Source organism: Triplophysa rosa, linkage group LG5, assembly GCF_024868665.1.
Source record: "Triplophysa rosa linkage group LG5, Trosa_1v2, whole genome shotgun sequence".
Classification (NCBI taxonomy): Eukaryota; Metazoa; Chordata; class Actinopteri; order Cypriniformes; family Nemacheilidae; genus Triplophysa; species Triplophysa rosa.
This window is the reverse complement of record NC_079894.1, coordinates 24015152-24042816: the sequence shown is the minus strand read 5'-3', so window position 1 is coordinate 24042816 and position 27665 is coordinate 24015152. Positions and strand designations below refer to the sequence as shown.

General features: G+C 40.9%; 1 protein-coding gene across 2 annotated transcripts in view; it reads left to right on the top strand.

The window, feature by feature from the left end:
* Window positions 1-27665, top strand: part of svilb (supervillin b) — a 106371-nt gene that overhangs the window by 63365 nt on the left and 15341 nt on the right. For both annotated transcript variants that reach the window (XM_057332911.1, XM_057332910.1), the window contains 11 exons: window positions 10746-12860; window positions 13367-13537; window positions 13749-13789; window positions 13876-13940; window positions 14719-14852; window positions 18489-18738; window positions 19043-19129; window positions 21244-21844; window positions 24191-24728; window positions 26458-26593; window positions 27249-27296. In XM_057332911.1, the coding sequence (XP_057188894.1) occupies window positions 10746-12860; window positions 13367-13537; window positions 13749-13789; window positions 13876-13940; window positions 14719-14852; window positions 18489-18738; window positions 19043-19129; window positions 21244-21844; window positions 24191-24728; window positions 26458-26593; window positions 27249-27296 (4186 nt within the window). The remainder of the gene's footprint in view (window positions 1-10745; window positions 12861-13366; window positions 13538-13748; window positions 13790-13875; window positions 13941-14718; window positions 14853-18488; window positions 18739-19042; window positions 19130-21243; window positions 21845-24190; window positions 24729-26457; window positions 26594-27248; window positions 27297-27665) is intronic.

Here is a 27665-nt window from a genome sequence, read left to right as displayed (position 1 = left end):
TCAGGGAGCAGACAGTATGGCTTAACCAACTGTCTGCTTGCCGTCTCACGTCGCAGAATACACAAAATGTACAACATGTAGTAATCCGTTCTCCCAAACATCACAAAATAGAGACTGTGTCTGTCCCCCGGATTAGCAAACATAAAATAATGCGTAAACCTCTTGAAAGTAATTTAATAAACGTTAAACAAACTAAACATGAACAAAATACAGATAATCAACTGTTACGACTCGGATTGCTAAATATTAGATCTCTCTCTAATAAAGCACTTTTTGTTAACGATATGATAACAGATCATAAAATAGACATGCTCTGTTTGACAGAAACATGGCTAAAACCAGATGATTATATTGCTTTAAATGAATCTGTCCCCCAAGATTATTATTATAAACACGAGCCTCGTCTAAAAGGCAGAGGGGGAGGTGTCGCAGCACTTTACAATAACTCTCTTAGCATTTCCCAGAAGTCGAACTCTAAATATAATTCTTTTGAAGTCATGGTTCTTCATGTTTCAACACCTAATACTAAAGATAAAACACTTTTTAAATTGATTCTAGCTATTGTATATAGGCCTCCAGGGCACCACACAGATTTTATTAAAGAATTTGGTGGGTTCTTATCAGAACTAGTACTGGCCGCAGATAGACTCCTTGTCGTTGGTGACTTTAACATCCACGTAGATAACGTTACAGATGCCTTAGGAATGGCTTTCAAAGACACTCTTAACTCCATGGGCATTAGTCAACATGTGTCAGGACCCACTCACCTTCGTAATCATACTTTAGATTTAATACTGTCTTACGGTATAAATGTGGACGACGTTAAAATCCTTCAGCAGAGTGAAGACATTTCGGATCATTATCTGGTATTATGTTTGCTTCACTGGCCTACGGCTGCAAATAAAACTCATTGTTACAAATATGGTAGAACAATAACTTCAACTACCAAAGATGCGTTTCTCGATAATCTGCCCGAATTGTCTCAAATCATGAGAAATAACGTTGAAGATCTTGACATTACCACTGAAAATTTTAATTCCACCTTCTCGGTAACGCTAGACAAAGTTGCTCCACTACGTTTAAAGAAGATTAAAAATGGCAGCCCCACACCGTGGTATAATGAACACACTCAGGCTCTAAAGAAAGCGGCCCGAAAAATGGAGCGCAACTTTAAGAAAACTAAATTAGAGGTATTTCGTACAGCATGGAAGGATAGTATTCGAAAATACAGGAAAGCCCTAAAAACTTCTAGATCCGCCTACTTTTCATCACTAATAGAAGAAAACCAGCACAACCCTAGGTTTTTATTTAACACGGTGGCTAAATTAACAAAAAATAAATCGTCAGTGACTTCTGATCCTGTATATCAGCATAGCAGTGATGAATTTATGAACTACTTCACATATAAAATCCAAGATATTAGAGAAAAAATTATAACAATGCAATCAGAAGTGAAACCCGCTGAACAAACTAACTACAGCGCCCTTAAGGAGAAAATGCAATTATTTTATACCGTAGATCAAGATGAGCTGTCTAAAATTATTAGATCATCTAAATCAACAACATGCATACTAGACCCTATACCTACAAATCTACTGAAAGAGATGCTCCCAGAAATTATAGATCCTCTTCTTGGTATTATTAACTCATCTCTGACATTAGGACATGTGCCTAAAGCATATAAGGTGGCTGTTATAAGGCCCCTTGTCAAAAAACCCCAACTCGACCCTAGAGAACTAAGGAACTACAGGCCTATATCGAATCTACCTTTCATATCTAAAGTTCTGGAAAAAGTAGTTTCAACTCAATTATGCTCCTTCCTCCAAAGGAATGACATCAATGAAGAATTCCAGTCTGGATTTAGAGCATGTCACAGTACAGAGACTGCTTTGATCAGAGTTACAAATGATCTGCTATTGGCGTCTGACCGAGGTTGTATCTCGTTATTGGTGCTGCTAGACCTTAGTGCTGCATTCGATACCATTGACCACAGCACACTCCTACATAGACTCGAAAATTATGTCGGCATTAAGGGAATAGCTTTGAAATGGTTTAAATCTTATTTATCCGACCGTTTTCAATTTGTAGCAATAAACAATGAGGTGTCACGCAAATCGCAAGTCCAGTACGGTGTACCACAGGGCTCAGTCTTAGGGCCTCTGCTCTTCGCATTATACATGCTACCTCTAGGAGATATAATAAAGCGACACGGAGTTAGCTTTCACTGTTATGCTGATGATACTCAACTTTATATTTCCTCGAAGCCTCATGAAACACAGCAGTTCCATCGAATAATGGAATGCATAGTCGATATAAAAAACTGGATGAGTAACAACTTTTTATTACTGAACTCGGACAAAACGGAAGTGTTACTTATTGGACCGAAAACTGCTATAAGTAACAACCAAGAATACTGTTTAACTATTGACGGATGTTCCATAAAACCCTCGTCGTCAGCAAAGAATCTTGGCGTTCTATTCGATAGTAATCTGTCATTTGAGAGCCACGTCGCCAACACCTGTAAAATTGCGTTTTTCCATCTTAAGAATATATCTAAACTACGTCATATGCTGTCAATCTCAGATGCAGAGAAGTTAATTCATGCATTCATGACATCAAGACTAGATTACTGTAATGCACTGTTAGGTGGTTGCCCTGCAGGCTTATTACAAAAACTCCAATTGGTCCAAAACGCGGCAGCTCGAGTTCTTACACGTACAAAAAAGTATGAACATATTAGCCCGGTTCTGTCAACCTTGCACTGGTTACCTATAAAGCATCGCGTTAACTTTAAAATCTTGCTTATTACCTATAAAGCCTTACATGGTTTAGCTCCTCAGTACTTGAATGAACTCCTTTTGTATTACAGTCCTTCACGTGCATTACGCTCTCAGGCGTCCTGTCAGTTGGTAATACCTAGAATTTCAAAATCAAGTGCAGGTGGTAGATCCTTTTCCTATCTAGCGCCTAAACTTTGGAATAGTCTTCCCTGCACTGTCCGGGAGGCAGACACACTCTGTCAGTTTAAATCTAGACTAAAGACGCATCTTTTTAATCTTGCATACACTACTCTTCCATAATATAAATCTTCAGAGGGTTTAGGCTGCATTAGTTAGATCAACCGGAACCAAAAACACAACTGATGTACTTGTTGCATCAAAGAGTACAGAACAGTACTCTACTCTCAGCCAGTCTTGTCTCATTGTTCCAAGGTTACCACAGCGAGCAGGATGCAGTTCATGGCCTGACCTGATGGTAGAGCGGAGAATGGGAAGTGGGGACCTGACAAGAGCTGAGATGATAGAGCTGGATAAAGAAGGACGCGGTCTCTTGACATGTCTTCACCACAAAACTTCAAATGCTATTAGATTATTAATGATAATCTTAAACTATAATTTATTTTATTATTAAGTTTATTTATTTTATTTAGCCTTGTTGTGCAAGTTCTCTGGAGCTTGTGCAGAGGCAGCAGCTTTTGCCAGAGGGGAACTGGAATCCCCTGGTTGGGCCTGGGTTCTCCTGAGGTTTTTTTTCTCGATTAGAGTTTTGGGTTCCTCGCCACCGTTTGCATACTGTTTTTGCACTATCTGCCTGACCGGGGGGGCTGCTTTAGAATTTTAAAGTTTTACTTAATTAATATTGCATATAGGAATTTATAGTCTGTTATATTTGACCTGTGCTTCTCTCTCCTTTATCCTAAATGTGTGCTCTCACTGAGCGTGTGTCTGTGTGCGTACTTGTCTGTGTACGTACGTGTGTGTGTGTGTGTGTGTTGTGTGTGTGTGTGTGTGTCTCTATGTCTATGTGTGTTAGTACGTGTGCATATTGTGTGTGTGGAGTGTTTTGTATGTGGGTATGTCTGTCTTCTGTGTTTTCAACCTTTTCTTGTTTTTGCAGGTACAACTTTAATTATTTTGCTTATAGTCAATATGTCTCATGTACAGCTGCTTTGTAACAATGAAAATTGTAAAAGCGCTATATAAATAAAGTTGAGTTGAGTTGAGTGTCAGTAGAGGGCACTATTGCTCCGGAAATGGGGTTGTTATGGTCTAATAAAGAAGCACGCGCGTGGCGTGTATATGGATGGCATTAGCGTCTGTTGTCTTTAATAAGGACAAGTGATATATGGTACCAGGAGAAATTAGCTACAACCTTACAAAATGAGTGTTGACAGCCTCCGACAGCCAGGCGAGCTGAATTTAAGCGGAAATGTCCATGCTAATTGGAAATCCTTGAAGCAAAGCTTTGAGCTATACCTGCTAGCGACGGACCTGGTGGACGGTGATGACCGCTGGAAGATAGCACTGTTTCTTACCGTGGCTGGTCGATCCGCGATAGATGTCTTCAACACATTTCGGTTTTCTGAGGGAGAAAAAGATAAGTACGATGTTGTTATGGCAAGGTTTGACGACTATTGTAAACCAAGGAAGAATGAAACGTACGAGAGCTATGTTTTTTGTAATCAGATGCCGAAAGAAGGAGAGACGATTGAACAATATGTGACTGAGTTACGTCTGAAAAGTCAGTCGTGCAACTTTGAGAGCTTATCGAATTCGATGATCAGGGATCAAATAGTCATTGGCATCCGAGATAAAAGAATAAGACGACAGTTACTCGGAGAGCCTGATCTGACTTTGGAGAAAGCGATATGCATCTGCCAGGTGTCGGACAGAGCGAACGTGCAGCTTAAATCTTTTGATGCAGAAAGTGAGCCTGCAGCAACAATGGATACAGTGCATGAACGAGTAAAGAGGACTGTTAAAGAAAAACAAGGCAAACCAAAAAACAAAGATAATAAAGACTGTAGCAGGTGTGGTACCAAACATGCACCCCAGAAATGTCCGGCTTATGGCAAAGATTGTCGCAAGTGAGGTGGAAAAAACCACTATGCGAGATGCTGCATGACAAAAAAGAAAGTCAGAGTTGTAGAAAGAACCAGTGATACCAGTGAGGACGAGCAGTTCTTCGTGAAAACAGTAATGGAGGAAATAAGCACAAAGGACGAGTGGACTGCACAATTAGATGTCAGCGGAGTGACTATCCCCTTCAAACTGGACACTGGTGCAGAGGTGAATGTAGTGTATTTCGGGGAAACTATGAGTTTAACCACAGTAACATACGTATAATTAATTGTGATTAACCATTAATTATTTTATACACTTTAACTTGATGCAACAGAGCTAATAACAGCGACAAACTAAAATGTACTCGTCCAGCGAGTGATCAGCAGGTCGTATATTAACTCTAAGAAATATTACTCCCCTGGCCTGGAAAAACAATATTCTTACTGTAGTACAGTACCACTTCAGAAATCTTAATGAAATCAAGCAGTTTAAGTGACCTTGATATGTGATAAATAAACACAGAAACAATTCGAGCGTGGATACAAATGCGGTTTATTTATCTACACTACGGGGGAACTAAAACCAACTACTAACAAAGACCAAACATTAACATACAAACATAAAAACGTAAAACAGTAGAGAATGAAAGAAATAGATAAAGCAAAGAAAAAGGCAGTATTAAATCAGCTATTCACATCTGCACGAACCATCAAGGACAAATCTCCTTATTTAAAAGGGGCAAAGCTTATTCGCAACTGGTTAGCAATAGTTCAGATACTTGCATTGGCTTCTTTGTTTCTCGGGACACGTGCTGGCGCGCGTATCAAAGGGTCCTGATGCGTTCAGAGCGGGCCGTGAGTCCGTTGATTTAGCTTGAAGCAAAACTGCCTGAAGAAAGCTGTCTCTGAGGAGAGGCAGGTCTCGAGAGGTTGACAGAACACGAGCGAGCGAACGCGCAGGAGCGCGAACGCACCCAAGCGAACGAACATACACAAAAGAGCAAGCTTTCCTGCGTGTTCAGATGTTTTAACACAGAGGGCGTCACGCCCCTCCAAGGTGGGCGATCCAATGAGATGAGATAGTTTTGGGCGCGAAAACATGTTTCTTTGTCCGGCACACTAACTCATTTGCATTCATGGTCGCCTGGGAGTTTGGAGCAGGAATAGACTTAGAATAGAATAAAATGAGTATGGTATAAAATACATTACTGTGCTATACACCATATTCTAAGACATGAAAAGGGAAACACGTAGATATGAAACATGAAGGGGTTACAATTACATTGACCTGTAGTTTGGACAAGAATGTAAATATACACAGAATACCACTAAGCACATATGCCTTTGAGGTTATAGGTGAAGGAGAATAACATAGAGACAAGCATACAATGTGGAGATTCATGTGTATACACTTTAAACCAGTCTTTTGTGGCTAAGGAAAGAGAAATAGACATTCTTTTGGAAGAATTTGAGGCTCTCAGTCCCTGGGGGCCACATGGCTTTTCTCACTTTGGTGAACAGTCCTGTCCTCCCCCAAGAACCTCCTTTGAAGTCTAGGGGAGAGTATCCGAATCTGTCCTGGTTTAGATGAAGGTGTTGAGAATAGGACATTTGGCTAGACTTGTTGGTGCCTGGTCGTAGTCCTGCTGAGAGGTTACTGTGTTTTACAATCACAGATGGTAAACTTTGATCCGACCATACCCTACATGAACCTGTTGCCGATTAAAGATTTCCACAGACTGAAGGACAAGCCTGAAGTGCATAACAGGAAAATAAGCATACGAACTTATAATGATGAGCCAATTCCCACGAAAGGAGTATGTTGGATTACACTGACAGCAAAAACAGGTCAGACGGTAAATGTAATGTTTGTACTGGTAGAGGGTAACAGACAGCCTATTCTTGGGCTGAAGGCTTGTGAAACTTTGGGTCTCATTAAGAGAGTTCATGTGATTAACAGCCAAAAGGTTACACACAGTGACACGGGTGACAAACAAACAGAACAAGTGACTGTTGTGTAAAAAACATATTTCAACAGTACCAAGATGTGTTCGAGGGTGTGGGCTGTTTACCAGGCAAACACAAAATACAGCTAAAAGAAAACCCTGAAGCGGTAATACACCCAGCCCGGAAAGTTCCCGTAGCCCTTAAAGAAAGACTAAGATCAGAATTAAAATCCTTGATGGAAAAGGGCATAGTCAGAAAAATAGAGGATCCAACCGAATGGGTTAATTCCCTGGTAATAGTGGAAAAAAATGGGGATCTAAGACTTTGCATAGACCCGCAACATTTAAACAAGTGGATTAAAAGAGAACACTATAAATTGCCAACAAAGACCGACATCACGAGCATGATGGCAGGTGCATGTTATTTCTCAAAACTGGATGGATCAACAGGCTTCTATCAGATTGCCCTTGATGAAGAGAGTGCTAAACTGTGTACTTTCAATACGCCCTTTGGGCTGCACTGTTTCCTTCGCTTACGTTTTGGAATCTGTTCAGCACCAGAGGTGTTCCACAGGACAGTGCAACAGCTGTTCGAGGGAATGGAAGGAGTGGGAGTCTTCCTAGATGACATAATAGTATGGGGAAAAACACAAGAAGAACACAACAAAAGACTTGATGAGGTGTTGAAACAAGCAAAGAGGAAAGGACTGAAAATGAACAGACAAAAGTGTGAGTTTGATGTGACTGAAATCACTTACCTGGGTGATAAGCTGTCTGCGGCAGGAATACAGCCTGATCCAGAGAAAACGCGAGCTGTAGTTGACATGCCAGAGCCCAGAGACAAAAAGATTGAGCAAATTCATACCCAACCTATCTACAAGTACAAACACCAAAGCACTTAGAAGTTTGCTGGAAAAAAACAGTGAATGGCAGTGGCAGCACCAGCATGAAGAAGAATGGGAAATGCTTAAGAACAGCCTGATTAAAGACCCTGTGCTCAAATGTTTTGATCCAGAGAAACCAGTCAAAGTGTCAACCGACGCATCCAAAGATGGACTTGGAGCGGTTCTATTCCAGAAACAAGATTCGCAGTAGTTTCCTGTAGCGTACGCGTCACGCACAATGACAGCAGCGGAAAGGAACTACGCACAGATAGAGAACGAGACACTAGGGTTGTTTTCGGATGTGAAAAGTTTCATGAATACGTATATGGAAGGGAAGTAATAGTGGAGACGGATCACAAACCTCTGATTGCAATCTCGAAGAAAGCCCTGGGAGATGCACCTCCACGTATTCAACGGCTTTTGCTGCGCTTGCAGAAGTACCATTTGACATTTGAATTTACGCCAAGTAAACTATTGGTTGTTGCCGATGCTCTTAGCAGAGCCAGCCTGCGAAACAGATACAGGCACCAAAGAAGACGATGTTCAAATACATGTGGACTGTGTAGTGAACCAAATTCCAGTGTCCAAGAAAAAGTGGGCCGAGTTTGCCGATGCGACCACAAGTGATAGTGTATTGCAAGACGTGATTGGAAAAATAAACTCACCTGAGGAGGAGATGCTACCGCACCCTTATCAGCCTTTCAGAGACGAGCTTTCTGTCATTGAAGGGGTTCTTCTAAAGGGAAGACGGATAGTCGTACCTAGGAAAATGAAACAAAACATGCTGAAGATCATACATGAAGGCCACATGGGCATATAAAAATGTAAACGCCGTGCCAGAGATGTGATGTATTGGCCTTGTATGAATAAAGACATAGAGACACGAGTACAGCACTGTGAGATCTGTCAACAGCACAGATATAAACAACAAAAAGAACCGCTGATAAAACATTTTACACCTTGTGAACCATGGAGGAAAGTCGGAACTGACTTGTTCCACTTAACCGGAAAAGATTACTACTCAAACTACCCAGAGGTTGCATTATTGTCTGATACCTCCACAAAGAATGTGATTGCACAAATGAAAACAATCTTTGCAAGACATGGAATTCCGGTCACTATGGTCAGTGACAATGGACCTCAGTTCAATGGATGGGCATTCAAAGACTTTGAAAAACAGTATGGATTCGAACATGTCACATCAAGTACACCCTACCCACAGTAAAATGGACTGGCCGAAAAGGCGGTACAGATCGTGAAACGTCTGCTGAAGAAAGCTGTCGAAGCTGGGGAGAATCCTCATCTTGCTATTCTGAATTACAGGTCAGCACCCTTGGAGTGTGGGAAGTCCCCAGCAGAATTACTGATGGGTAAGAAGCTAAGAACAAAGCTACCGTCATCTGAACATTTGCTACAAAACAGTGACCAATTTGTGCCAAAGAAATCCATTTCTAATGTCACTTATAACAAACAGGCAAAACCTTTGTGCAAGCTGGAACGTAAGGACTTGGTAAGAGTAAGATGTGATGGAAAATGGGGACAAAAAGCGAAGGTTCTGAAAGAGATCATGCCAAGATCTTACATAGTACTCACTGAGTATGGAAACACTCTTCGCAGAAACAAGAGGGATCTGTTGAAAGTTTCAAAGACTGAATTCATTGTGGATATAGAGAGCGGAAATGCAGTGGCTCTTAAAGAACCTTGCACTGTGACTAGAGAGGAAAACAGGAGTACCCAAAGGACAGTAACAAATTTCCAGGGTACAGACAGAGTTGTGAGGCCAATGCGAGTAATTGTTAAGCCCAAAAGGCTTATTGAGGAGTGTTGAAGTATTGAATGTGCATATATGTTACTTAAAAGGCAGAAACAATGTAAAAGAGTTATGTTGTACATTGTGAATAGTTAAGGTTGTAGTACTTTTGAATATTAATGTTAATAACAACAAAAGTTAAGTTTATTATTACTATAAGGAAATACATTAAAAAAAAAGGTGATGAGTGTCAGTAGAGGGCACTATTGCTCCGGAAATGGGGTTGTTATGGTCTAATAAAGAAGCACGCGCACAGCGTGTATATGGATGGCATTAGCGTCTGTTGTCTTTAATAAGGACAAGTGATACAATGGCCACTCTGCAGAGGTAAGGGATGTTTTTACACTTACCCTTACAGAAAACCCCTGGTGGTGCACAACATGTTGTATTTCTAGCTCAACTTTAAAGTTTTTACATTTTCTATTTAAAGTATTGCAATATATCGCAAATGTGTATCGTATCGAAATACATAGCAATATATTGTATCGTGACCCACCTATCGTGATATGTATCGTATCGGGAGGCACTTGCCAATACACAGCCCTAGCGAATAGGGCTATCAGGGCATATCAAGCGATCTCTAACAAAGCAATAGTGAGGCATAGTACAAAAATGTTTTACTCACATAAGATTGCTGCGCCATTCCTGTCGGATCCAATATTGACGACACAGCACTGCTTTTAAATTTTTTATTCTCTCCTCAAATCCAGCGTTGACCTGTGCCTTGTTCACAAAGGAATCCACGGTGAAACGAACGCTCAATGTTTTACCCACGTGAGCTGGAATATCTTTAGTAATGCGTGCTTGAAGTTTATTTTTAATGTCGGAATAGGAAGGAATGTTATGCAGTGACTGTATTCTTCCACAACCAGGCACTGACTGCACAGTATTTTGCGATCTTTAACGGCATGTTTATTGCTTGCTCTCTCTATCTGGTTTTGCGCAATTTGTGTTACTTCAGTACTGTCATGCACGAACCAGTGGGCGGGGCTAGAGAAGTAGTCGTTGATATTCTTCTGTGGAGGCGGTGTTCAACCTGTTATAGATAGGTGCATTCCAGGACCTGGTGTTCGCTGGGCCTGGTGTCAATAAGAGTTGTAATTTCAATAACAAGGGCATTTTCAATTCTGACACTTACAGGATGTTCGCTTGAATACATTTCCCTCTTATGTAACAAAAGCTCAGGTTAAAATTGATGTCTTAATTCATGACTCCTTTAATTGGGAAATAGATTAACTCCTTTCTTTCCTTCCTGTATGAAGAATACGAGTAAGAGAGAGACAGGCAAGAGAGGACATCTCCGTAAGAGGTTCTGATACAGGGTCGGATGCACCCTCGGTAAGACGACATCCAAAAGTAACCCCACCATATTTGGCTCCACGGCCTCAATCTGCAAACCAGCCACGAACCCGGAGCACAGAACCTCCAAACCAGGGTGCAGAGACACGTCAACAAAGGGCGCACAGTGCAGAAAGACCACGGTTCCAGCGAACTCACAGCATGGATTCGCCTGCTAACCAGCACACACCCTTAAGTCAACCAGCAAGCAATCAACGTGCCCAAAGGGCAGAGCCCCCAAGCTATGACCAGGACCCCGGCGTACACCCTAGCACCATGGGCCATCAGCCAGGGTTCAGACAAATCAAGCAGTCTTTACCAAGGCGAGGTAGTTTGGATGCTAAACAACTGTCCCAAACACAGGGACCTATCCAACAACCACACCCAACAAACAAAGACCCCCAGCAGCCATTAGCTGGTCGTAGAGATGGCCATCCACCTGTACAAAAATATCGGGCCATCCTTCAACCGATGCCTTTGGACCGTCCAACTCAAGCTCATGCACCTTCTAAGAAACCTCAAGATGAAGGTACACGTCCATCACATGAACAAACACAATATGGTCCTGTTTTGGGCCACCCTTTGCAATATAGTTCAGTCCAAACACTACCTCCAGCCTACGGACAAACTGTCCTGACTACTCCTGCTTATAGCAATCCACCACAACCTTCAACTTCTGTGATACACCATGTGCCAGCACCTCCTCCTGAGATGCTGGATGCCAAAGGACACTTGGTTTCATCAACATCTATAATCAAAGAGGGTGTAGATGCTAAAAGAAAAGATAGTGCTGAACAGATTCAGTCCCTTCACAGAGAAGGACGATCAACATCCAGGGTGGATGCGCCTTTAGGAGGGCTACTTCGGAGCAGAAAAGCTGTGCTACCCTCAGAGATCCGCCGCAGGGAAAAGAGTGTGGATGATCCCATGCGTGGACATGATGAAGATTTGGAAAGTTACAGAATTAGAAGGATTAGTGAGCCAGGCGTCCAAGAGGGAAGAAGTGAAAGGAAGTTTGAGGAAGGAGAAGGACATGATGGAATAGGAGCCACTCATATGGAAGAAAGAACAGTAACAAGTAAAAAGGTAATTGATCTTTCAAAAGACAGAGAAGGTCAGGGTGTCAGAAGGATGAGTCAGTCTGAGGAAAGAGATATAGAAGATGGTTCAAAGAACAGCTGGAGAGGTGAAGATGTAGTGCATGGCATAAAGATTGGTCAAACAGAACGAAGAAAGCAAGGAAGTGGTATTAAAATAGAGGAGAGGAAAGGTAACTGGAGCAGTAACTTAGTGGGGGTCGACTGGGAAAGTTATAAGAAGATTGATGATTTCAAAGAAAGTGAAAGGCAGGTTGATAGAAGAAACCAAACTGCACATGCAGTTGAACCACATGTACAAGGTGATACTAAAATGATCAAGGACATAGAGGAGCAAGAAAGCCACAGATTTTTGGCGGAAGGATATGGTAGAAGACGACGGGGAAATCTGTCTGAAAGTGATGACATGCATGTCAGAAAAAGAGGTATAAGCCAGTCGAAAGATGGTTGGGATGACCGTAGGGTACGCAAAATTGGCCAGTTGGATGAATGGGAAGTTCAGGGAGTTAGTAGGGTGAGCCAATCAGATCATTGGGAAGGACATGAAAAGGGACACCAACCTGAAGAAATTTACGTCATGACCTCACAGGCTCAGCTAACCAATGAGCAGCATTCTAGGGTGGGGGAAGCAGGAGGGTACTTGCAGAAAGGCTCCTCCTTCCCACAAGCTCAACATCGAGTGAATCAGGATGCAGTTGACCTTAGGCCAAAAGTCAGAAACAGATCCATGTCAGACATTGGATTGACTCGGAGGTCTGCTGCATTGCAAAGTCTGGAGCATGCAGCTGGGCAAGAAGCTGCCATGACAATGGGGGCGGGGCTTCACGCTTGGGATGCGGGTCCAGTGGCCAATGGTGAAATGGGCTCTTTGGACACTCGAGTTTCTGTGGCGAAGTTGAGACATTCCTACTTGGAGAACGCTTCTGGACGCAGGCCTGACCTGTATGTGGGCATGCATGTCAGCATGCTGAGTCAAGATCATTAACTGGTGTTGATTGAAGCCACTAACTTTACAGCCTTAACCCTTGCATTAGTGCTGGTGTAAATGATAAATTACTGAAATGTTGCTGTACGAAGGATTATTCAAGGACCACTAACGGCTTCAATGATAAACGGCTTGTGTGAATATGTCTTAGCTGAAGAAAACAGATAATTTTTAGATGTTAACTAACCAGTGCGCATGACTAGAATATATGTCTGGTATAAATGCTTGTTGAAATGTTTAATTCTTAATCTTACCCTAATCTGTTGTCAATTAATTAGTTGTCAAGGCTTGACTATCTTGAAAAACAATTCTGTTTTTGTGATTTGTATTGTGTTGATTTGTTAATTTGTTCAAGTGTGCTACGTAACATTTATAAGTTTATAACATTTAAGTTTTATTTTCTTTGCCTGTTTACAGTATATAATTTTTCTGTCTTTTGTCAATCTTTGTTGTTCTAATAAAGGGAAACTAAAGGAGATATTGTTCCTATGGAGGCTGATCCAGCTGTGAGTGGTGACCGGGAAAGAGGTGCCCGTCGGCCCCGGCGTTACATTTCCTCTGGGGATGACAGGAAGTCCTCTGAGAGGTTTAGAACCCAGCCAATCACATCAGCTGAAAGACTGGAATCTGATAGGTACAGTGTAACAGGAAGTTCTTTTATTGAATCTACTTGAAAAAATATGCGTGTTTATGTCTGAAGCAAGGTTCGTTCTTTTTTTGTTCTGTTTTCTTAATCAGTTTATGTAAAAGGGAATTTGTTGTTTCATTACGGTTTATTTCCTTTCCCCTTGCAGCTATACCTCAAGAATTTGTTTTTAATCTCAATTTTTTAATTTTTTTTAAAGGGCCCGCCTTAGTCCAGAGATGCAACATGCAGAGCATGAGTGTGAGTTCATATATGTTAATAAACATTATGTTTTCTTTTGCTGCTTCAAAAATGTTGTTAATCCACCAACCTCTTTTTCTCTATAGTGGACGGAGAGAAATTGGATGAACGAGCTAAAATGAGTGTGGCTGCCAAGAGATCTCTCTTCAGGGTATCAAAGATTTCTTTACTTTTTATGTACAGTATGAATTAAAGGTGCTATGTGTCATTTTTTGGAGGATCTATTGAGAGAAATGCAATAAAATATACATAAATTCAGAGGTGTATTAAGACCGTACATAATGAAGCGGTATGTTTTTATTACCTTAGAATGAGCTATTTCTATCTGGTCCCCTTACAGTATATGGGATTTACCATGTTGTTTCTACAGTAGCCCTAAACGGACAAACTGCTCTACAGAATGTGTTATCTACTTCGGCAAAGAAGCGAAAACGTTACAACATCTTTGTTCTGTGTCAGCCTCCGTAGTGCTTCAAAAGGGGGAAGGGGTGGAGTGAGCCATTGGTTGCAATTCACAACCTCACCACTCGTTGCTGCTAAATTTCATACACTAGACCTGTAATGCATAGACATTTCGCCACAAAAAACATGTTAGGGGTCACATCATGAGGAATTTAATTTTCCCTGATTATTTAAGCCTGACCATAGAAGTCTGTACAGTACATTTCAGATAAGATTGCTTTGTAGAAGCTGTTTTTGAAGGAGATGATGGTTGAAAGCTATATTGGAGCTGAGAGCACCTTGCAAGAGTCTTAAAGTGACATAAGCAATAAAAAATAAAAAAATTTCAGGAGTGAAAGAGAGGATGGCATGTGGTTTTGAGATGCTTACAATAGTTCAATTTTTTTTGCACCAGAGTAAACTTTTTAGAATTTAACTTTATGGGAAAAAATAATTGTTATACTGTTTAAATATCGGTTGTCTTACAGGAGCTGGAGAGAACTTCAGATGGAGGTGTTCCCAAACCCCGGTCGCGCAATGCTGCGGTCGAGCGGAGACTACGCGCACAGGATCGCTCACGGACACAACCCGTGATGCCAGAGGAAGTGGTCATAGCTGCCACGTAAGTCATTTCCTGCTTGAAGGTTTTTGTGCTTACATCATTAAAACACATTACAATGCACACACATCCCCAAGTCCATTTTTAACCTCTTCTCTGTTTTCTTTCAATATGTTTTCTACATCCGTCATTGATCACACATTCTCGCAATTCTAATTTGGTGCCATCTTACTCATGTGATGTTGTTTTGAACAGTTTTCACTGCCCAACCATTTTGTGCACACTTCTCATTTATCACTGATTTTCATTTACTTTATTCCTACGTGCTGTTTTGTTCTCCAAAGTTCCCCCACTCCCCCCACCCAAGTCATCACTATTCACAAAACTGCTCCCAGAATACCCATCCCTGTTGTAGTCAGCACCTCCATGACTAGCTTCAGGTATCATCTGATCCAAGTGTTGTTTACTTTCCTGTGTTTGTGTGACATAATATACAAATTGCATGCACTCATAACCTTGCTTTATAGCAAGTAACCATTAAATGTCCCTGTGTTAAAGGTCATCTTGGGTATCCAGTTTCGCCAAATGAAATGATTGCTTTTGCTTTGTAGAGCATTTCCCAATAAATAACCCCTTCACACACTTTATTCATTGAATAAGCCAATGTCTCTGTGTTAGGCTGGTCAGGATGCTCAGACACAATTTTAGGGGACATCATTAAATCTGCCTGTCTGCGGTCTCTGTGTATTATGTGTGAAAGTGTTTTACATTGATATAATTACACACGTCAGCTTAAACGGAGAATTTAGTTTATACTTGAGCAGAAAGATCAGTAGCAGGTACTGTAGATATTTCTCCGCTCATCAACCAGCGTTGTCTCACTGTTTGACGCATTGCGCCCTCTTCTGGTGAACGCTTAGAATACACATTGTTTTCGGTTGTAGCATGAAAAACAAAACGTTTTTACCCATTAGATATCACATGCTTGCATGTGTATGATTACATAGGTGTACACACACATACTGTATATACTATCTGTATATATAAGGTCACTTAATTCTTGTTTATTATATCCATATTATATAAGAATAATGGTAAACACACCAGACTATGGGAACTGTTGTGACTAAAAATAAATAAATCAAATTACAAACCCGATTCCAAAAAAGTTGGGACACTGTACAAATTGTGAATAAAAACAGAATGCAATGATGTGGAAGTTTCAAATTTCAATATTTTATTCAGAATACAACATAGATGACATATCAAATGTTTAAACTGAGAGAATGTATCATTTTAAGGGAAACATAAGTTGATTTTAAATTTCATGGCATCAACACATCTCAAAAAAGTTGGGACAAGGCCATGTTTACCACTGTGTGGCATCCCCTCTTCTTTTTATAACAGTCTGCAAACATCTGGGGACTGAGGAGACAAGTTGCTCAAGTTTAGGAATAGGAATGTTGTCCCATTCTTGTCTAATACAGGCTTCTAGTTGCTCGACTGTCTTAGGTCTTCTTTGTCGCATCTTCCTCTTTATGATGCGCCAAATGTTTTCTATGGGTGAAAGATCTGGACAGCAGGCTGGCCATTTCAGTACCCGGATCCTTCTTCTACGCAGCCATGATGTTGTAATTGATGCAGTATGTGGTCTGGCATTGTCATGTTGGAAAATGCAAAGTCTTCCCTGAAAGAGACGACGTCTGGATGGGAGCATATGTTGTTCTAGAACTTGGATATACCTTTCAGCATTGATGGTGCCTTTCCAGATGTGTAAGCTGCCCATGCCACACGCACTCATGCAACCCCATACCATCAGAGATGCAGGCTTCTGAACTGAGCGCTGATAACAACTTGGGTTGTCCTTGTCCTCTTTAGTCCGGATGACATGGCGTCCCAGTTTTCCAAAAAGAACTTCAAATTTTGATTCGTCTGACCACAGAACAGTTTTCCACTTTGCCACAGTCCATTTTAAATGAGCCTTGGCCCAGAGAAAACGCCTGCGCTTCTGGATCATGTTTAGATATGGCTTCTTTTTTGACCTATAGAGTTTTAGCCGGCAACGGCGAATGGCACGGTGGATTGTGTTCACCGACAATGTTTTCTGGAAGTATTCCTGAGCCCATGTTGTGATTTCCATTACAGTAGCATTCCTGTATGTGATGCAGTGCCGTCTAAGGGCCCGAAGATCACGGGCATCCAGTATGGTTTTCCGGCCTTGACCCTTACGCACAGAGATTGTTCCAGATTCTCTGAATCTTTGGATGATATTATGCACTGTAGATGATGATAACTTCAAACTCTTTGCAATTTTTCTCTGAGAAACTCCTTTCTGATATTGCTCCACTATTTTTCGCCGCAGCATTGGGGGAATTGGTGATCCTCTGCCCATCTTGACTTCTGAGAGACACTGCCACTCTGAGAGGCTCTTTTTATACCCAATCATGTTGCCAATTGACCTAATAAGTTGCAAATTGGTCCTCCAGCTGTTTCTTATATGTACATTTAACTTTTCCGGCCTCTTATTGCTACCTGTCCCAACTTTTTTGGAATGTGTAGCTCTCATGAAATCCAAAATGAGCCAATATTTGGCATGACATTTCAAAATGTCTCACTTTCAACATTTGATATGTTATCTATATTCTATTGTGAATAAAATATAAGTTTATGAGATTCGTAAATTATTGCATTCCTTTTTTATTCACAATTTGTACAGTGTCCCAACTTTTTTGGAATCGGGTTTGTATATTATGTTTTAGCATTCTTCAAAGAAGCCACCCATTGCCTACAACTTGTATAAAATAAGAGTTCATTTGCAAAAACAGATTTTCAAGAAATCCTGTTTTAGTTGGGTTTTAATGAAGTAATAATAACTAAAAAAAAACACCTAACACAATAAATCCCCCCAAAAAACATGAATTTACTAAAATTATTTTTGCAAATAAACTCTTTAAATGTGCATTTTATTAAGCAGCTTCTTGACGTTCACCCTGAGCTGCTTTTTGAATAGTATTGGAATTCTTCTTTCAGTACTTCATTATTTGGTCCAAGTTATGCATAAAAAAGAAAATTCTTAAAGATCTTGAAGAAGATTTCAAATTTTAGTGTAGATTATGTAGGTCACTGTGTGTGTAATGAAAAAGAAGAGTATATTAATATGTGTGCCCAGATGTTTTGGGTGTTTGCGTTTGCGCATGGTCTCCCAGATTAGCTGTACATAAAATAGTCACATGCGAAGCAGCCAAAACACATTCTCAGTTTTGCACACACACCCAAATGTCAGAGGTGTCACCCGACGATCAACAGTTTTACGAGAATTACTAAAACTATAAAGTTAAAATGTAGTAAATAAATTCTCTATATGGCCAGGCACTAGATTAACCTCTGTATGTGTTTACTTGGGTAAAAGTTACATGATATGATTGAAAAAACAGATCCCTCACTTATTCCTTCTACTTATAACACAGTTATCTCATGGTGAAACTTAATGCTTTTCCTCACCATTACAGAAGATTTACGCATATGCCAGTCACTTTTACCCAAGGTGACTTACATTGCAGAGTAAAATTTGTGTTGGTTTTGTGAGCTGCAAGGTTTACACAATATTTTCTTTGCTTTTGCCGTCACACTGGTCTACAGCACATCTGCTTGTATAATTTTTTTATTACGGTATAAACATGCTCCAAATGTACCATTCAGCCTGCAGGCATCTTCGGCGCATGGCTCGGGTCACAGTGAGCAAAAGAAAGAGGCGATTCCAGAAGAAAAGGGGGCGGGTCTTGACGAGCCAGACCTATCCACATTAAGTCTGGGTGAGAAGATGGCACTGTTTAACCGCTTATCACAAGCCCCTGGCCAGTCAGGAAATGGACTGCGCCCTGACACCCGCCAACGTAGGGCCAATCCTCGCTTCCAGACCCAACCCATCACCCAGGGCGAGGTTGAACAGGTCTGTCTATTTTATTCTCCTACTTGTTCATATATTCTAAAAGATGTGTTTAGTTTGAAATGTCTGGCATTTATTTGACAATTTAAAAACTTTTTTAGGAAAAGAAGTAAAGTGACTTAAAATATTATTTTTTGACTTCTTTTTGTTTGACATAATTATTTTACAATTCAGTTTTGCACAGAAACGGCACACTTTTCAAAAACAGAAAACTAGATTTGCCATTGTGTTCTGAATAGTTTAGAGGTATTTGGTAAACTCCAGGCAGTGCTCTCCTGAAAGTAAAGAGACGTTGTGCCATTTTCAGGAATTTACACATGATGTAGACTCATCCAGTCACACAGATCGACCCGCTGTGACTAATGATTCTGTTGGTCCCCCTCAGAGCGAGCAAGTAAGACTTTGGACAGAGGCTTTTGATTGGCTGATCATTCAGAGCCTTGCCTTTATCGCAGCAGCTGAATATTTTGTTGCATTTGCATTTTGTGCATTATAACTTTGCTTTGATGTTTTGCTGTTTAATGACTAGTTTAAAAGATTATTCTTAAAATGTCTAATCTTAATGCTTAAAGGGCTACTTCACCCAAAAATGGAAATTCTGTCATCATTTACTCACCCTCGAGTTGTTCCAAATCTGTATAAATGTTTTTGTTCTGATGAACACAGAGAAATATATTTGGAAGAATGTTAGTAACCAACAATTCTGAGGCACTATTGACTACCATAATGGGAAAGTTATTGTGTAATTTTTTTGTTCTGTTGAAGCCAAAAGTGGGTGTTTTGAGGAATTTAGGAGAGCAAACAGTTGGTATGGTAGTCAATGATGTCCCAGAAATGTTAGTTGCTAACATTCTTCCAAATATCTTTCTCTGTGTTCATCAGAACAAAGACATTTATACAGATTTGGAACAACTCGAGGGTGAGTAAATGATGACAGAATTTCCATTTTTGGGTGAACTATACCTTCAAAAGTTTAAAGGATGGTGAGAATACGTGTTTTTCTGTGTCTTTGGTGTGATGTAAGTTGCCCATGCATGTATTAGACATGTAAAATTGCAAAAATTAAAGTGTGGGAACAAAAGATGCATTCTATCTAAAAGCGAATGCTCAACCAGACCTGCCTGAAACGCCTCGTGTAACCACACCCCCACAAATCTACGTCAGTTCTGCTCAAATGTATACGCAAGTAAGGTGGGCGTACCTGTCAGTACAATTGCTTTGGAACCTGATGTTCCAAATATGGTAAGAGGCATTACATTTCCGTGACACGCTTGCAGTATTCGACCAATCACAACGCACTGGTTAACTGGCCAATCACATAGCACACCTCGCTTTTCAGAGCAATGAGCTTTGTTAAAAATCTGTGCGTTTCGGAGAGGCGGGGCAAAGAGGAGATACAAACATGCACGGTATGTGGAAAATACAGCGTTTTTGAACCTGAAATCGTGTATATACATTACATTACATCTAAAACAAACGATACTATTTGTTTTAGCCGTGTCACCCCTTTAAAGGAATAGTTAAGTCAAAGATAAAAAGTTTTATTTACTCACCTGTTACTATTCGTCTCTGTGCCTTGTTCTGTGTAGAATTGTAACTGTTTTATGTTGTTTGCACATTTGCGGACATGCACTTTATGTGGTCATGTGGAGTCCGCTTTAGTTCTGTTCAGTTCTGACTTTATATATCTCTTTATAGTCCTTTTTATGTAGACAAGTTAATATCATTTATTTGGGTACAGTACCATAGTCATTGGGCTGTCCTAATAGCACTTTGGTCCTGAAAGAACGTTGTATGTTTTTCTCTTTTTATATATTAAAAGCATGTAATGACCAAGGGCTTTTCATCCCTAAACAAGTAACGTACATCGTTTATTTCAGTTTATGAAAACTGAAGTCATGTTAGGTTTGTCTAATATACCAGTATTGACAACAACCATGATATTAAAATCCATGATTACTGATGTTGTGTTAATACTACGTACATTGGACATGATAATATTGTAAATTATTCGGCAAAATAAAATTGTTCCACAATGCTCAGCCTCCCCGCAGTTTACAAATAAACTAAATTAAATGTGAATTTATTTATTTAATCTTATTTGTTTCTGTTCCACAAAGAGAGTCATATGGGAAGAATTGACACGGGTGAGAAAATTACGTTTTTGTGAGGTAAACTTTTCCAGTTAACTGCTTTAAATAACTGGGATTGGAGTTGTTTTAAACAGCTGGGTATAAATAATTACTATTAATGATAATAATTACACAACATTTCACTTTTGTGCATGTCTTTGTGTCTGAGAGGTTGTTGTTTTGTATGCAAAGCACATCCGATCTCTGCCAGCTGCCTTTGTAGTCTATATGTGACCTTTGACCTCTCTAGGGGCTATGGACACAATTTCCAAAGACATCTAAAAATCATAATGCGTCTCTCTCTCTCTCCTCTCTCTCCTCTCTCTCTCTCTCTCTCTCTCTCTCTCTCTGTGTGTGTGTGTGTGTGTGTGTGTAGCTACGAAATGGAAGTATGAAATTGGAGCCCCTCTCTGCATTACTGGTCCACTCCGCTGCTGCAGCCACCACCCAGGCCTCTGTTGCCACGGTGACAAGTGCTTCCCCATCAATGACCGCAGATGTTCGCATGGGGATGTCCACGGCACCCACTTACACTCCGCCTTCTGTTCAGGGTTCGCCCAATCAGACGGGCTCTGCTCAGCTCCCGGCATATGAGAGAGGGGTTCGATACTTCAGTCTCACGGAGAGTGGGGAAAATCGCACACCTGATATTCGGTCTCCGCCTCCCGTGGAGCAGCTCGGCCAGTCGTCGTACAGCAAGGGTGGGGCCTTGCCCGTTTCAGCCAGTGGACAGAAACAAGAGGAAACTGGGTGGAGGGGCAGACTTGGTTACTTGGGAAGAGAAGAGAGAGAGTCAGGGACCTCGCCGCAACGCACACATGTGCTCAGACACACACCCCCTCACGGCAGGGGAGACGCAGAGCTGAGGGGTCCGAGGGAGAGAGAGAAGGAGTGCGCGTCCGTCTCCCAAGGAGGCTTCTTGTCACAAGACGCTCATCAGACGGTGAGAGGAAGCGGTATCAGGACCGTCACCTCAGGTAAGAGACGTGAAAGAGAGTTTGGACGGGTGGTAGGGTGCAACCCGTCAGCTGTGTCTATTGTTTGAGCCGTGCACACATACACTTGCGCATGCGCACCCTCTGATTGGGTTAACAGGGTTAACCGGAGATCGGGTTCCAGCCTGCAGGCTGCTCGAGTCGAATGCGATTAGCATAATTTATCATACATCAGATGCCCAGCTGTCTTTGTCCGAGCCGCCCAAAACTAATGATGCCGAAATGAATTGGGCAGAAGGCAGCGTGGAGTGATTCTCTCCTCCGTGCCTTTTGTTTGGCGTCTTCAAAGCTGTTACTATTCCTCCCGCTGCATCCGAGAGGCGCGTGTGCATGTGTGAAAGACATGATCGCATTCATTATTTGTAGTAAAGAAGCAATGAATGGATGACAGGACTGGGAGTGGTAAGACTGATGCTTATTACTCAACATGTACACATATTGTTGCTTTGTAAAAAAAGACACACATTGATGAACCGTTATTAGGGTAAATTTCACGTCTGACACATTTTAAAGGACAGGATGTGACGATGTCTGTCTTAAGTTAAAGAATGTTTTTTGTTTTAGTGTTGTGTGTCTGGGGTCTGTATGTGTGTGTCAGATATTGATTGAGCCATATAATAAATGTCTGCTTTCATTGGGTGTGTGCGCATGTGTGACGCTTTTTGGTTTTGAGTCCTGTGTGTCGCCTTCAGCGTTACATGCTTGCAGCTACACACAGATTGTGGATTATTAACATGACAGTTGTGAACATTTGGAACATGTTTGATATACACTGCTCAGAAAAATTAAAGGAACACTTTGAAAACACATCAGATCTCAATAAGGAACATTTTCATGCGGGATATCTATGCTGATATGGACTGGGTAATGTGTTCGGAACGAAAGGAAGCCACATCGTTTAATGGAAAGGAAAATGATCAACCTACAGAGGGCTGAATTGAAAGACACCCTGAAAATGAAATAAAAAAAATGATGCAGCAGGCTAGTCCATTTTTTTCCAACTAAAAATGATACTCAGTAGTTTGTATGGCCCCCACGGGCTTGTAATGAGATGAAAGATGGTGTCCTGGGGTATTTCCTCCCAGATCTGGACCAGGGCAGCACTGAGTTCCTGGACAGTCTGAGGTGCAACCTCGAACCTGCCAATCGAGGTGCCGGGAAGAGAGCACAGGGCCCACTAGAGGACGTCAGGCCCTCAGGTCATCCTCATGAAGTCTATTTCGGATTGTTTGGTCCGAGACATTCACACCAGTGGCCTGCTGGTGGTCATTTTGTAGGGTTCTGGCAGTTCCTACTTGCACAATGGATCAGATACCGGTCCTGCTGATGGGTTAAGGACCTTCTATGGCCCTGTCCAGCTCTCCTAGAGTAACTGCCTGTCTCTTGAAATCTCCTCCATGCTCTTGAGACTGTGCTGGGAGACACAGCCAACCTTCTGGCAATGGCACGTATTGGACTGCCTGTGCAACCTCTGTAGGGTCAAGGTATCGCCTCATGTTATCAGTAGTGACACTGACCCTATAGCCAAATGCAAAACTAGTGGAAAACAGTCAGAAAAGTTGAGGAGGGAAAAAATGTCAAAGGCCTCCACCTGTAAAACCATTCCTGTTTTGGGGGTCGTCTCAGTGTTGCCCATCTAGTGTGCCTGTTGTTAATTTCATGAACACCAAAGCAGCTGAAACTGAATAACAACCCCCTCTTCTACTTAACTGACCAAATCAAGATCCCAGGAGTTTAATTGACTTGATGCTATACTCTGAATAAAAAGTGTTCCTTTCATTTTTTTGAGCAGTGTATTTGATTCGAGTAAATGTTAATGGTATAATGCATCTGGTTAAGATACATAAACCCTGTTTTTTCTCCATGTTCATTTAACGCCTGCATAAATGTAAAAATTTGTTATTTTTGTTTGTTTGAACTGGTTAAAAATGATGATTCTCATTATTGTAAATAAAGCGATAGTTCATCCAAAAATAAAAATTCTGTCATCGTTTATTCACTGCCATGTCATTCAAAATCTGAATGACTCTTTCTTCTGTAAAACACAAAAGACATTTTGAAAAATGTCTCGTTGGTTTTGTGTCAATATAATGGAAGTCAATGGGGCCAATGTTGTTTTGGTTACCGACGTTCTTCAAAATATCTTCTTTTGTGTTCTACAGGAGAAAGAAAGTCATACAGGTTTAAAAAGACAATAAATGATTGACAGAATTTTCATTCTTGGGTAAACTATCCCTTTAATGTGAAAAACACCATCATGCTGAGATTTGTGTTAAAAAACAGCATATGTGCACTGATGCAGGATTTCTGTGTGTTTGCGTTCACCAGATGTCCCCGATCTCAATATCTCTACGAGAGCTGTGAGCGCCACCGTGGTCTCCTCCAGAAGTATTTCACACACCTCTCAAACTCTTCCTTACCTCCAGCAAACACAGCCGTACACACCTCCGCAACCTCAACGAAATCCACCGCAGCACACTCAAGTCCACATTCAGCCTCAAGCCTACAGTCCATCTGGGCAAACGCACCTGGTTACAGATCCTCACACCTACATAGACCCTCAGGCTCCTTCACGGCCAGATCAGGTGTATCCCGAACCCCAGCGTCAGACACAATCCAGAATACCTCCACAGACGCAGCCGAAACCACAATCTTATCCTCCATCCCAGTCACCTGCATACATTCCCCCGCAACCAAAGATACGCCCTCAAACTCAGCCCAAACCCCAGTGCTTCATACCATCTCAAATTCAAGCCCAGGAGGAGATCAAACACGGCCCACCTGAACCCATTGTCTTGAAAGACCAAAGGCCAGAGATCCAAGAAGAACCTGAAGAAGTCATGACGTCGATGTCGATCAAAGAAAGGTGAGTATACTGAAGATAATGGAGAGGCTCAGAGATGACATTTTTTTGTATGCAAAACCTGGAAGCAATTTTAGGACTTCCGGTTCCATCGCTCCAAAGTCTATGGGTTTGTTTAATGAGTTTTTGGTAAATCGCCCGAAATAAGGTCTGTTGTAAACAAAACCTCTAAATATTTTCACGTTTTATTCTATGACATAAAACACCAATTATAACCTGCTTGGGATTTTTTAAAGGGAACTCTGGGTATAGAGAGATGTGTGGCTTAATACGTTGTAATACCCTTACACTACTAACGTTTGTCGTTAGAAACACATCAAATATTTTCATTTCTTAAAATTTCTTAAAAACCTAAATGTAATACTCATTTTAACCTAAGGAGGCCGCCATGTTCTTTTTTGATGACGTAAAATGGTTGCACGCACAGGCAACCAAACTGAACATAGACACACTAATCAGTTCTTCAGTAAATATAAGGTACTATAATGCTAAAATAATAAAGAAAATAAATAAAAATGGTGTATTTTCATACATTTTAATATTGTTGGTCAGAAACAATACAAACATGCATATTAATAACCAAAATCATTGTGAATTTAATATTTACACAATGTTTTTAGCCATTATAAAATGCATTTGATCCCGATTTTGACTTTTTGATGTTGATTTGAAATTGCAACCAATGGCTCACTTCATCGCTCACCCCTCCCTTTCGAAGCACTACGGTGGCTGACGCAGCGCAAATATGTCGTCACGTTTACGCTTCTTTGTAGGAGATAAGGTATTTACGAAATGCATTCTGTAGAGCAGTTTGTCCGTTTAGGGCTACTGTAGAAACAACATGACAAGGGGACCCCGGTGTATGTAGACAGAAATAGCTCATTCTGAGGTAATAAAAACATAACACTTGATAATGTAAAGTGTTTATACACCTCTGAACACATGATTATATTGCATTTCTGTCCTCAAATTTTTTTTAACAATACGCCTATTTCACAAAATGGCGACAGAGACCGGAAGTAGGGGGAAACTTTTTCTGGCCGCACTGCTGCCATTCATTCATTCATTCAGCTTGTTTTCTCACAGGCATTCATTTTATTTACCCAAAAACAAAAGTTTAGTCATGGTTTACTGGGAGATGTAAAAATAGGATAAAGGTAGCGCTACATGCCTAACTTCTTCTGGTCTGGTTCAATACATTAAATGCAAACGTCTAGAAGTTGTATAGTGAGACGAAATGTGATTACTGAATTTGATTTTGTATAATACACTATGCAAAGTATATTCATGGCAAAATAAGAGCACGTACGACCTAGGGGTGTATTGCCGTGTAAGAAACAGAGGCACATTGAGCAGACTGATTACTGTAGCTGTTCTCCTTCTGTCTGCTCTGATGAATGAATGTGGGTCATCGCTGCTCACAGCGAACACTGCAAAGACGGACGGCTATTTTCGAACTCTCAGTGTTCCTCTGCGGGGAAAGATGAAATGAGCCAGAGAGAAAGAAACCTGAATAGTGAAAAGCGAGAGAGAGTTAATATGTCAATCTCGCCCCCCATTTTGAATGTTGTGGGGTTTAGATTTCTAAATCGCTTCATGCGTTTTCTCTAAAAACGGGATATAATTTTACCTTTTAATCATGATTTAGTTTATCCTTATTTGCTTTTTTTAATGTAACGTAGTGAATACTTTTTTATTTAGGATGGAGTAAAGCATTTGAAATGTTTCTCAGGTTGGCCCTGTTGAAGAAGAGTGGAGAGGAAGATTGGAAAAACAGGATCAACAAGAAACAGGAAGTCATACAGGAAGTGGTGTCCGTAAGCGAGAAGAGTAGCCCAATATGGGAAGAGCAAGGCTTCAAGAAAAAGGTAAGAACGTGTCACCTAGCAGCATGAAATCAGGAACAGTGTTATAGTAAATTGGCTCTTAGGTATTTTAGAGTTGGACGACACTTGTTCTACTGAAATTTACTCTCACTACACTTAAAGCATGGCAACAACTTTGTCCAATGACAAAAAATTCCTACATGTTTGAAATGAGTGTGAGTAAATGTTGACGATTTTCATTGAGCTGTTCCTCATGATGTGTGAGTAAGACATGTGACTCTAATTCGCCAGTAGTAACAGATACGGGCTTGTAGTCAAAGCTGTGAATCGGAGGCAGATTTCAAGACGGTATCTCTTGGTGTGGATTCTTCAGTGCCGTCTGGTGCAAGAGTGTTCCTGTAGCTCATTTGGTAGAGCATTGTGTTAGCAGTGCAAAGGTTTGAGGGTTCGTTCCCCAGGAAACACGCATAATGAAAAAACAAGTCTTGTAATACTGATAAATGCGTAAATGTAAAGTCACATGCATAGCATCCTATATTATTGTCATACGATGATAAAATATCACTCTCCTAATTTAAGTGCAAAAGTGTTAAAATTGTATCTAATAATAAGACTGAATACAGAATAGCTTTTAGGTAGTACTTAAACATTTTGGTCATTTTCTCATGCATGCGTACATCCCCCCTGTGTGTTGTAGGAAGAGCAGACTGTTATCAGTGAGTTCACAGCATCTGAGCAGCTCTGGGTAAGATATTAAACATCAGCCGCTGTGTCCTGATTTCTGCTACACTCTGCTAGTCAAATGGCTTGATGTTTTGATCTTTAGCTGTGAGATGATTGGCTGACCTGTTAGTGCAAACTGCAGTTTGATTGGCTGTTTCTTTAAGCTGCGAAGACTTGATGCACTGCTTTCCCTATCTGTAGCCTATCTCTGAAGTAGCCCTTGTTCTTCTGCCCAGAATGAATCCTCTTCAGTTTCACTTTAAAAAAAATGTAGGTTGTTATACTAGCACCTTTTTTTCTTTTTATGGAAAATACAGCTTTAACTTTATAAAAATGAAGCTTTTCTTGTTTGTCTGAAGCTAAAAAAAACAAGACATGTGACCTGTGTGTG